Here is an 11,622-nt window from a genome sequence, read left to right as displayed (position 1 = left end):
AGTAGAGACGGGGTTTCACCGTGTTAGCCAGGATGGTCTCGATCTCCTGACCTCGTGATCCGCCCGCCTCGGCCTCCCACAGTGCTGGGATTACAGGCGTGAGTCACCACGCCTGGCCTCAGATGTTGACTCAGTTCTGGATGTGATCACGGAGTCACAGAGGGAGCAAATGACATGCAACTGAAATCACTCTGAGGTTCAGAGGGTTGGTCGAGTCCTCAACTCAAAGGAATGGCAGGGCCAGCCATGCCAGCAACACCAGCTCTCTATACCCACTGCTGCATTCTTTTTTTTTTTTTAAATAGAGATGGAGTCTCACTATGTTGCCCAGGCTGGCCTCGAACTCCCAGGCTCAAGTGATCCTCCCACCTCACTCTCCCAAAGCGTTGGGAGGCTGAGCCACCACGTGAGACACTGCGCCCTGCCCTACTGCTGCATTCCAACCCACTCTCCCAACATCCCTGGATGCACTAAGCCGCAACATGACATCACATTAAGTCAACATAGTGACCCGGTCACATAATGGTGTCCCAAGCCTACACAATTAAGTCCAAACCAACCTGGGATCCAAAACCTGGCCCAGTCCAGCCTCCACCCAGTCCTCCTAACAAACTCCCCTTCACCAAGGAGCTCCCACCACACCTCCTCAATTACATGTCCCCACACACTCTTCTGCCCATGCCATTCCCTTGCCAGGAACTCTGCAGATTCCTAGTTCTGGCTCTGACCACCTCTCAGGGGCATCCATTTCTTTTCTTTCTTTAAGATAGAATCTCGCTCTGGAGTGCAGTGGTGGGATCTCATCTCACTGTAACCTCTGCCTCGTGGGTTCAAGTGATTCTCCTGCCTCAGCCTCCCAAGTAGTTGGGATGACAGGTGCCACCACACCCAGCTAATTTTTGTACTTTTAGTAGAGATGGGGTTTCACTGTGTTGGCCAGGCTGGTCTTGAACTCCTGACCTCAAGGGATCCATCCGCCTTGGCCTCCCAAAGTGCTGGGATTACAGGTGTAAGCCATTGCACCCGGCCAAGAGAATCCATTTCTTCTGATTTGCTTTCACACCTTCCACAAGATGGACTCTCTACCTGGCACCTACTGTGCATGCATGAAAATTTCTAAGTGTTCTTGCTTAAATTCAGCACTCATTGGCTAAGCACCTACTGTGCACCAGTTCAAGCCTCCCTACTTTCATGCTCAGTGTAATATTCTTTTCCTTTTTTTTTTTTTTTTTTTGAGACGGAGTCTCGATCTGTCACCCAGGCTGGAGTGCAGTGGTGCGATCTCAACTCACAGCAACCTCCGTCTCCCAGGTTCAAGTGATTCTCCTGTCTCGCCTCCCAAGTAGCTGGGATTACAGACATGCGCCACCATGCCTGGCTAATTTTTGTAATTTTAGTAGAGACGGGGTTTCACCATGTTGGCCAGGCTGGTCTTGAACTCCTGATGAAGTGATCCACCTGCTTCAGGCCTCCCAAAGTGCTGAGATTACAGGCCTGAGCCACCGTGCCCAGTCAGTCTAATATTCTTTAGGGACATAGCACATCCCTGGTAAAGCCACAAAGGTATCTTTCCACTATTCCACAATGCCTAAGTAAGCACGATCTCTGCACATCATTGTACTCTTAGCATCTAGCCTACGCCTCCCAGCAAGAAAGTGCTCAATGATGGATATGAATGACCGTCGTGTTCTGTAATTGGGTTTGACAGAGACAGGCTGCCATTTCTTCTCCTAGGCATCAAAAGCCATCAGCCAAAGGCACCATCATTATAAGTAAGGGGATGCAAGGAGAAGGAAGAAGGAAATGGAGTTTGGCTCAGATAAACACATGGAAGAGAGAAGGATCCAAAAGTAGTCCAAAGAGTCCAAGAAGGTTACAAGGAAAAGGACCTCCTCTCACCTCGTTTGAGATTCACATAGCAAAAAACAATGACCACACTCTGCTACAAAGCATCTCTAGCTGTCCATGCATCCATTCAAGAAATATCTCCTGAGGGCCCCGCACGGTGGCTCATGCCTGTAATCCCAGCACTTTGGATGGCTGAGGCAGGAGGATCACTTGAGATTAGGAGTTCAAGACAGGGCTGGCCAACATGGTGAAACTCCATCTCTACTAAACACACACACACACACACACACACACACACACACACACACAGAGCCAAATGTGGTGGCTCATGCCTGTAATCCCAGCACTTTGGGAGACTGAGGCAGGAGGATCACTTGAGGTCAAGAGTTCAAGACCAGGCTGGCCAATATGGTGAAACCCTGTCTCTACTAAAAATACACACACATACACACACACAAATAGCCAGATGTGGTGGCGCATGCCTGTAATTCCAGCTACCAGGGAGGCTGAGGCAGGAGGATCACCTGAACCCGGGAGGCAGAGTTTACAGTAAGCCGAGATCTTCCCACTACACTCCAGCCTGGGTGACAGAGTGAGACTCTGTTTCAAAACAAAGAAAAGAAAGAAAGAAAGAAACAAAGAAAGAAAAAGAACATCTCCTGAGTACCTACCATGGCCGAGGGCAGCTCTAAGTGTCTCGGGAATATGATGGGAAGCAGCACGCATGGCCCTTCCCGTAAGTACTTTGTATTCTCACAACTGCTGTGTGTTGGGTTTCATACTTATGCTATACATTTTGAATTTCAATTCATTCTGACATATGACAGTCCCATTTTACACTTAAAAAGTGAAGGGACTTGCCCAAGGTCACAGAGGTAATAAGCGACAGCGGAAATCAAACTCAGTCTGTCTTTTTTTTTTTTCTTTGAGACAGAGTCTTGCTCTGCTCACTGCAACCTCCGCCTCCCAGGCTCAAGCGATTCTCCCGCCTCAGCCTCCCAAGTAGCTGGGATTACAGACGCCCACCACCACGCCTGGCTAATTTTTCTATTTTTAGTAGACACGGGGTTTCGCCATGTTGGCCAGGCTGGTCTCTAACTCCTGACCTCGTGATCCACCTGCCTCAGCCTCCCAAAGTGCTGGGATTACAGGTGTGAGTCACCGCACCTGGCCCTGAGTGTCCTTTTAATACACTGGTTTTGAGGGTTTTTGTTAAGAGTTTGGGTCTTGCTCTGTCACCCAGGATGGATGAGTGCAGTGGTGCAATCATGGCTCACTGTAGCCTCGAACTCCTAGGCTCAAGCGTTCCTCCCACCTCGGCCTCTTGAGTAGCTGCGACCATGGGCATGCACCACAATGTCTGGCTAATTTTTTACTTTTTGCAGAGACAAGGTCTTGCTATGTTGCCCAAGCTAGTCTTAAACTCCTGGTCTCAAGCCATCCTTCTGCCTCAGCCTCCCAAAGTGCTAGGATTACAGGTATAAGCCACCACGCCTGGTTCTTCTAATATATTCTTAAAGACTCCCAGGTCATCTAATCTTAGGTTGTTTCTTCACTGGCCTTGGGCTTGGGTGTGCTCACGTTCCATCTTCCGGTAGTCACTCTTAGCTCTAAGTAATTACCGAGCTTTCTTCCTGTCCACAGAGGGCACTCCAGATTTGGCAACAAGCAAAGGTCAGGTGGGTTGGGTTTCTTCAGCAAGAATGACACTGGCTGCCTCTCCCGCTACCTCTGGGCTGGGCAGGCGGCAGCTGCCCCCACTGGCAGGGTGCCAGTCACACTCACCTGCCAACACAGATGTGCCCGCATCTGAGGGCTGTCCAGAAACAAGACTCCCTGTTTCTTCAGGAGGGGCCAGCTGCAACCAGACACCGTGAGTCCTCAGAGGTAAAGGGAGTAGGTGTCCCTCTAGCACCCAAGCCCTGGTTCTGGGAACGAGACTTCCACAACCCAGGGCCTGCACCTCTCCTCAATCCCTGTGGAATGTCTGTGTGCAGCAAATGAAGGCTTGAACTGCCCTGGTTTCCTTCTGATGTTCCCTGCAGCCACTGAGTTTAATATACGCATGTGCCCTCTCCCTCCCTTCACTCCTTCCTGCAGGAAATGGTGGCACCATCCAGCATCTGTGGGCTGCAAGAAAGAAGAAATATAACACCAGACCACCTCTGGCATTGATGAACAGAGATGCTTTCCAAACGCCATCCCTCTCTTTTTGTTTTTGGTTTTGATGTTTGCTTGTTTGTTTATTTTTGAGACAGAGTCTCGCTCTGTCGCCCAGGTTGGAGTGCAGTGGCATGATCCCTGCTCACTGCAGCCTCTGCCTCCCGGGTTCAAGCGATGCTCTTGCCTCAACCTCTTGAGTAGCTGGGATTACAGATGCCCGCCACCAAGCCTGGCTAATTTTTGTATTTTTAGTAGAGACGGGTTTCACCACCTTGGCCAGGTTGGTCTCGAACTCCTGACCTCAAGTGATCTGCCCGCCTCGGCCTCCCGAAGTGCTGGGATTACAGGCATGAGCCACCGTGCCCGGCCACTATCCCTCTCTTTCTGACTCCACCTTGGAGACCTGATCCTCTGTCTCTCTGTGCCAACTCACTTTCCTTGCCTAGGGAGTTCGGTTGGGTGGGTTGTGGTGTGCTGGGGCTATATAGGAGAGTTTTGGTTTCCTATCGCTCAGACTCCAACTTCAAGTGCCTGAGTGGCTTGGGGGCAGGAATGGAAGAGGTAATTTTGACTTCACTCCATTTCTACAAAGATTTTCAATTTCTTTAAGCAACTCCACTTCTATTCAATATCCTTCTGAAATCTAAATTCGGTACCTAAGTTGAATCAATTGCATTTCTTCTTATGACAGAGCTGCCCTGGGCTCACAGGGATACAGCTCTGATGTGCGCCCTGCGTGGGGACTCTGAGGAGGGGAGGGGGTGTCTCTAAGGCTTGGAGCCTGCGAGGGGCAAGTGACATTCCAGACCCCTCCATCTCTTTCCCCTTACTCATTAGGAAAGTGCTGGGCTCCTGGGAGGAAGTACCCTGGTATTCCTGAACCTGGCTCTGCCCTTCCCTGTGTTACCCTGGAGAAGTCACATAGTATCTCTGTTTCTCACCTTTCTCACCTCTAAAATGAGAGAAATAAGTAACTTCCTCAGAAGGTGACAGAAACATAATAGAAAGCCAAAAATCATGTACAGAAGAATTCTAACAAGAAATTCATCTGTTCCTAGGTTCACTTTCTTTTTTATTTTATTTTATGCTATTCTATTTATTTATTTGAGACCGATTCTTGCTCTGTCACCCAGGCTGGAGTGTGGTGATGCAATCTCAGCTCACCGCAACCTCCGCCTCCCAAGTTCAAGCCATTCTCCTGCCTCAGTCTCCAGAGTAGCTGGGATTACAGGCATGAGCCACCGCACCCTGCTAATTTGTGTATTTTTTTTTAGAGACAGGGTTTCACCATGCTGGCCAGACTGGTCTGGACCTCCTGGCCTCAAGTGATCCACCCACCTCGGCCTCCCAAAGTGCTGAGATTACAGGTGTGAGCCACTGTGCCCGGCCACTAGGTCCACTTTCTTAATGCTGGTACAAAGCCAACAGGCCATCGTTTAAAAATTTTTTAAACACGGTATTGTTTCCTATATAACTGGTTTAGATTTTCCAAATTTTTTACAATAAACATGAATTAATTGTATTCTACAAAAAAGAATATGTAGTTGACCCTTGAACAAGGGTCTGAACTGCATGGGTCCACCTGTACATAGACTTTTTTTCTTCCTCTGCCACCCGTGAGACAGCAAGACCAACCCTTCCTCCTCCTCCTCAGCCTACTTAATGTGAAGACGACCAGGATGAAGACCTTTACAATAATCCACTTCTACTCAATTAATAGTAAATATATTTTCTTTCCACATGATTTTCTTTTCTTTTTCTTTTGAGCCAGAAGGCTGGAGAGCAGTGGTACAATCACAGCTCACTGTAGCCTCGAACTCCTAGGCTCAAAACATCCTTCCATCTCAGCTTCCTGAAGAGCTGGGACCACAGGTGTGCACCACCATGCCCGGCTGATTTTTGTAAAGATGAGATCTTGCTATGTTGCCTAGGTTGGTCTCAAATTCCTGGCCTCAACTGATCTTCTCACCTCAGCTTCCCATAGTACAGGGATTTTACAGGCATGAGCCAATGAGCCCAGCCTGTACAATTTTCTTAATATTTCCTTCTCTTTAGCTTACTTTTTATAAGAATACAGTGTATAATACACACAACGTAGAAAATAAGTGTTAATCAACTGCTTATGTTACCAGTTAGCCTTCTGGTCAAGAGTAGGTTATTAATAGCTAAGTTCTGGGGGAGTCAAAAATTATACTTGGATTTTTGACTGTGCAAGGGTTGGCGTTGCTAACCTCTGCATTGTTCAAGGGTTAACTATAAAGCCATATTCACGTTATGAAATCATACATTTAATGAAAACACGCTGAAACTTGCCGATTCCTAACCTGGCTCACTTCCGAGGGCCTTCGTCTGAGGGCCTCAAAGGATCTCGTCCTCTTCAGTCAGGAAGGTGAAGACTAGAGGAGCCACAAGATGGCGCAGGCAAGAAGGCTTCCTCACACTCAGTCTCTCTAGCTGAGTCCTCCCAGCCCCCACTCCTCTCCACATCCATCCAACCCAATCCAGCCTTTACAGCCTTGAGGTTATTTCCTATCTGGCCATCACTTACCTCCTTAAACTAGTTCCCAACAACTTGATCAACCAATAAACCTTAAGTGCCCCATTAAGTGCAAGGGGCTGTGGTGTGATGAGGGATGGAGGTGGTATTAAAAGTCAAAAATATGGTTCCAGCCCTTAAAAGGCCTACGGTCAAGGCGCTGTGGCTCACACCTCTAATCCCAGCACTTTGGGAGGCCAAGGCCGGGGGTGGGGAGGGGGATGAAATGGAGTGGGGTGGGGATCACTTGAACCCAGGAGTTTGAAACCAGCCCTGGCAATTTGGCAGAACCCCATCTCTACAAAAAATTTGTTAGGCATGGTAGCACGTACTTGTAGTTCCTGCTACTAGGGAGCCTGAGGTGGGAGGATCACTTGAGCCCGGGAAGTAGAGGTTGCAATGAGCTATGATTGCATCACTGCACTCCGGCCTGAGTAACAGAGTGAGACTCTGTCTCAAAAAAAAAAAAGAAGCCTATAGGCAGGGCACAGAGGCTCACGCCTGTTATCTCAGCACTTTGGGAGGCCGAGGCGGGCGGATCACTTGAGGTCAGGAGCTCAAGACCAGTCTAGCCAACATGGTGAAACCCCATCTCTACTAAAAATATAAAACTTAGCCAGGCGTGGTGTACTAAAAATACAAAAATTACCCAACTACAGCTCCACCTGTAGTCCCAGCTACTTGGGAGCTGAGGCAGGAAAGTCGCTTGAACCCAGGAGGCGGAGATTGCAGTGAGCGGAGATCTCACCACTGCACTCCAGCCCGGCGACAGAGCAAGACTCCATCTCAAAAAAAAAAAAAAAAAAAAAAGCAGCAGCAGCCAGGAGGAGGTCCCACCTGCTTGGATTTCACAGGAGTCCACGGGAAAGATTTAAGAAACTTGAACAACCTTTAAAATGCCAGGTTCCCACTCCATACCAAGTGGCCTTGGCCCTCTTACATGCACAGTGCACCAGCTCTAGCAGCCTCTCCATTAATTCCAAGGGAATAAAGAACATTAAGGTCAAGGCTTCCTTCTCCACCCTCGGGAGCAATGAATGAAGACCGGCTGCAGAGCAAGAGAACACGTGTCTCCCCAGGCACTAGGAGCCCTTTGCCTTCTCGCCGCAGCCTCCCACTGCAGCGGGTGGAGAGCATCAACAGATGGGACACGCGTTACCAAAAACGAGCACTGGCAGAGGATGAAGGTGCTTGAGGGGCCAGGTGGAGATAGGAAGAGTCCCCTATATTTCACAATTTTTCCCTGCTCTTTTCCTGCAGGCTTCATGTCACTGCAAATGACACTAGGCAGTCAGGCCGATGACATCTGACTAGTCACAGCTTGCATTCTTAGCTTGCCCAGGAAAAGCTCTCAACTTGGCCTTGCTGCCAACTTGCAAGTCAGGAAAACTCAGCCTTCCCGCCCCACAGCACCTGACTCCACCAGCCCAGGAACTGTTTACAGGGCAGAAGGCCACAGAGAAGGAAGCCAGATGCCAGCGTGATGCACATGCTGAAGATTGAGACACTGTTGCAGGAGCTAAGAACCTCCATTCTGGAGCCTGACATTCCAGGTTCAATTCCCAGCTCTGACACTCACTAGCTGGGTGACTGTGAGCAAGTTGTTCGCGCGGGTGTCAGAGCACCCATCTCGCAGGTCATTGTAAAGGCTCAATGGGTTTATGTAAGTCTGTGGCATGTAGAAAGTAGCCTCCTAACCTTCCTTCCCCTAGTGTTCTCATTTCTCATCTGGGGATGGGTGGAGCCTCACTGGACAGATGTGAACATACAGTGAGATAATGCACTTGTAATGTCTTTGCACACATCTGGCACACAGCAAGAATTCCATCAGTTATTATTATAGAATTTTATTATTCCTATGAGGGAAGTTTGGGGTACAGCTATATAACATTTAGTGCTCCTAATTGAAACTAATACTGGGGCCAGGCATGGTGGCTCACTCCTGTCATCCCAACACTTTGGAAGGCCCAGGCGGGAGGACTGCTTGAAGCCAAGAGTTTGAGACCAGCCTGGCCAACCTAGCAAGACCCTGTCTCTGCAAAAAATTAAAAAATTAGCAGGGTGTGGTGATGCACATCTGTAGACCCAGCTACTTGGGAGGCTGAGGCCGGAGGATGACTTGAGCCCAGGAGTTCGAAGCTGCAGAGAGCTGTGACTGCACCACTGCACTCCAGCCCAAGTGACAGAGCAATAAAACTCTGTCTCACAAAAAAAAAAAAGAAAGGAAAACATAAAACAAAGAAACTGATACTAAAATAACCTGTGTCCCTGAGAAAAGCCTGATGAGTGAGGGAAACCAGGTTCTCCTTTGAAGTTCCTATGGGTATGTCTACGGCAGGAACCTATCCCAAATTATAAGCCACCCCGTATGTTTCTGATTCCTCCAGAAATGAACTATGGGTTTTTATTGCATTCTGTGCCATATTTCAGACACTTGAGAGAAGAGCTTCCGCCTAACTTTCGTGGGCTACCCTGACAGCCAGGCCACATACCCTGTAAGTTCAAGGCATCCCCTGGATACCTGTCAAATGGCATTGAGAAGACCGCAGCGTCCTTTCACCTGCTCAGAGATCTGACCTCCCCTCTCCCTCCATCCCATCCCTCCCCCAAGTACCCAGCAGGGACCACTGGTGAGCAGGAAGAGAACCATCTGCCATCCTCCTTCTCCCCGCCCCCTGCCACCACGGTGAAGACAGCTGAGCCTGATCCTCCAATGTGAGAAGGTATACGTCTGTATTTGCAATTCCACATATTTTTGTTTTCAACAAACCTAATACTCCTTTCACTTAGGTGGAAACCATGGATAGAAGTTTGTGCCTATGGGGTCAAGAGCACAGGCTCTGTGGTCAACCAGACACAGGGTTCTGACTCCAAACTCTATTATTATTCCTATTACAGCGGTTTGGGGCGCAGTTATACCTTATTTAACACAAGGCAACTTAGTTAACCTCGCCTCGCTTCTTTTTCTCATTTCCCCTCTGGGGATGGGTGGAGCCTCGCTGGACAGATGTGAACATACAGTGAGATAATGCACTTGTAATGTCTTTGCACGCATCTGGCACACAGGACGAATTCCATCAGTTATTATTATCACGATCTGCGTGATTATCTGCAGTTCGTTTGAGAACATGAGTTAGAAGCTCAGAAAGGAAGGAGGTAGTCTGTACCTAAGTATGTATCTGCTTGGATAACCCCACGAGTCCTGGAAACCTGCCTGTACTCAGGTAGGTAACACTCACTCCGACTTTGGGGACAGCAAGTGTCCAATGACCTGGCCCATGTGTGACGAGAGCACATAAAAAGTCTCCCTCTTCTCCTGAAGTACTGAGGACAACATTTTAGATGGCACAGATTCTGGCAATTGGCACTAATGGGATGCCACATCTCGCTTTGCTACATTCTGGAAACTTCCCAGGCCCACCTTGAACTTTTAACAATCGACCCTCCGCAACCCCCAAGAAGAAACAAAGGAGGCGGGAAGGGAGGAGTCCTTATTCTTAGCTAAGCAGCTCGCCTCATAGAGAGATGGCATATTCCTCCGATATACTACCGAAGCGCATTAGCTCCACGACCTGGGGCCTTGCCTTTGTCTGCAGACATCTAAGCCCTCCAATCTCCCCGCTCCCTACTGGTCCCCCACCAAACGCTGGGCTCTAAAACTATTTGCTCCTACACGTCTGCCCGCGTGCCTCCAGTCCCATTTGGCCGCTACACTAGTTTCTGCGCTTGGGCTGGAGTCGCCAGGGAATGATTTCCAGTCCGCACGCGGGGACCCGGAGCCAACTGTACTGACATGTTTCCAGGATAAAACCAAACTTGCAGGTGGGGCACGGAAAGGAATCAGACAAGTTGTTCTTTCCAGCAGCCCCGGCCATCTACCCGAGATGGGGCAGGAAGAGTAAGAGGGAGAGCGCGGGAGCCAGGATGTGCCGGCTCCCAGACACAGCGCACAGCGCGCAGCGCGCAGGGACCCCGGGGCTCACCCTGTGCCCGGCCCGCCCGCGCCGAGCCCCGGAGGCGCCGGCGTGCGTCCTTACCATTCAGCTGCCGGTACACGATGTCCTCCAGCAGCGACAGGCGCTTCAGGACCGCATCCTGGATGGGGCTGGCGCTGTGCGCGCTGAGGTTGGCCACCTCGGCGCGCGGCCGGATCTCGTGGAAGGCGTCTCCGCTGCGCACCGCGATGGGCCGGCACTTGGCCAGGAAGAGCACGAAGCCGGCTACCGCGATCAAGTTCAACACCAGCAGCACTTTGACTCTTCTCAGTGAAGCCATCAAACAGCCCAGCCGGCCCTCGCCCCGGACCCGCGCCCCCTGGGGCTCCGGCGAGGCGCGGGGCAGCCAGGGGCCGTGCAAGCCACACACACCAGACGGCCGGCAGGGATCCAAGCCCCTGCCCGCTCCACCTCAGGGATGCTCGGGCGGCGGAGACAGCTGGGAGGACGGAACGGTCGTGGGGAGCGCGGAATCGCTGACACGGAAGACCCCGCTCTGCAGAAGTGCTCCCCGAGACGCCTACTCAGTCCACGGCGCACAGTCCCTTCCAGGCGTCTCGGGGAAAGGCCAGGGACTTCGGGGTCTCTCTTCTGCACCAGCAAGGGGTTCGCCTCTGGACCTCCAGCTGCCGACGCCGCGGACTCCGGGGCCGGCAGGCGGGGCCGCCCGAGAGGCGCAGAGGGAGCGGCGTGCAGGTGCCCGGCTCAGGGATCGCCGCCCGCCCACGGCGGAGCGCGCCGCTCCTGGGGCCGCACAGCCTCCACCCTCGCCCGCAGGCGGCCGTCGCGGCGCGCCACCCGCGCTCTTCAGCAGAGGACCCGCTCCCCCGGGCTGGCGCCTTTGTTCCGCTCACCGACCCGCTCCATCGCGCCGGGCAGAGGGGAAGCTCGCGCGGGGCGCCCGCATCCTCGAGGCTCCGCAGTCACGCTCAAGTCTCAATTACTCTCAAAGTGGGGGCAACACTAGGGGGCGGGCGCGGGGCCGAGCGCGACGTCCTCTCCGCCCCCCGCGCGGGGTCCACCCCACCTCGCCGGCAAACTCACCAGCGCGCTCAGCGCCGCCGGCTCCCGGACACGTTC

General features: G+C 51.5%; 1 protein-coding gene across 1 annotated transcript in view; it reads right to left on the bottom strand.

Annotated features, from left to right (window-relative positions):
• WBSCR17 (Williams-Beuren syndrome chromosome region 17) overlaps positions 1-11,257 on the bottom strand; it is a 630,593-nt gene extending 619,336 nt beyond the window's left edge. The window contains exon 1 of the mRNA XM_011932129.1: positions 10,585-11,257. Within this exon, the coding sequence (XP_011787519.1) occupies positions 10,585-10,822 (238 nt within the window). The 5' untranslated portion in view covers positions 10,823-11,257. The remainder of the gene's footprint in view (positions 1-10,584) is intronic.
• Positions 11,258-11,622: the final 365 nt, after the last annotated feature.

The sequence above is a fragment of the Colobus angolensis genome, unplaced genomic scaffold (assembly GCF_000951035.1).
Source record: "Colobus angolensis palliatus isolate OR3802 unplaced genomic scaffold, Cang.pa_1.0 Scaffold122, whole genome shotgun sequence".
Classification (NCBI taxonomy): domain Eukaryota; kingdom Metazoa; phylum Chordata; class Mammalia; order Primates; family Cercopithecidae; genus Colobus; species Colobus angolensis.
This window is presented reverse-complemented; position numbering and strand designations above follow the sequence as displayed.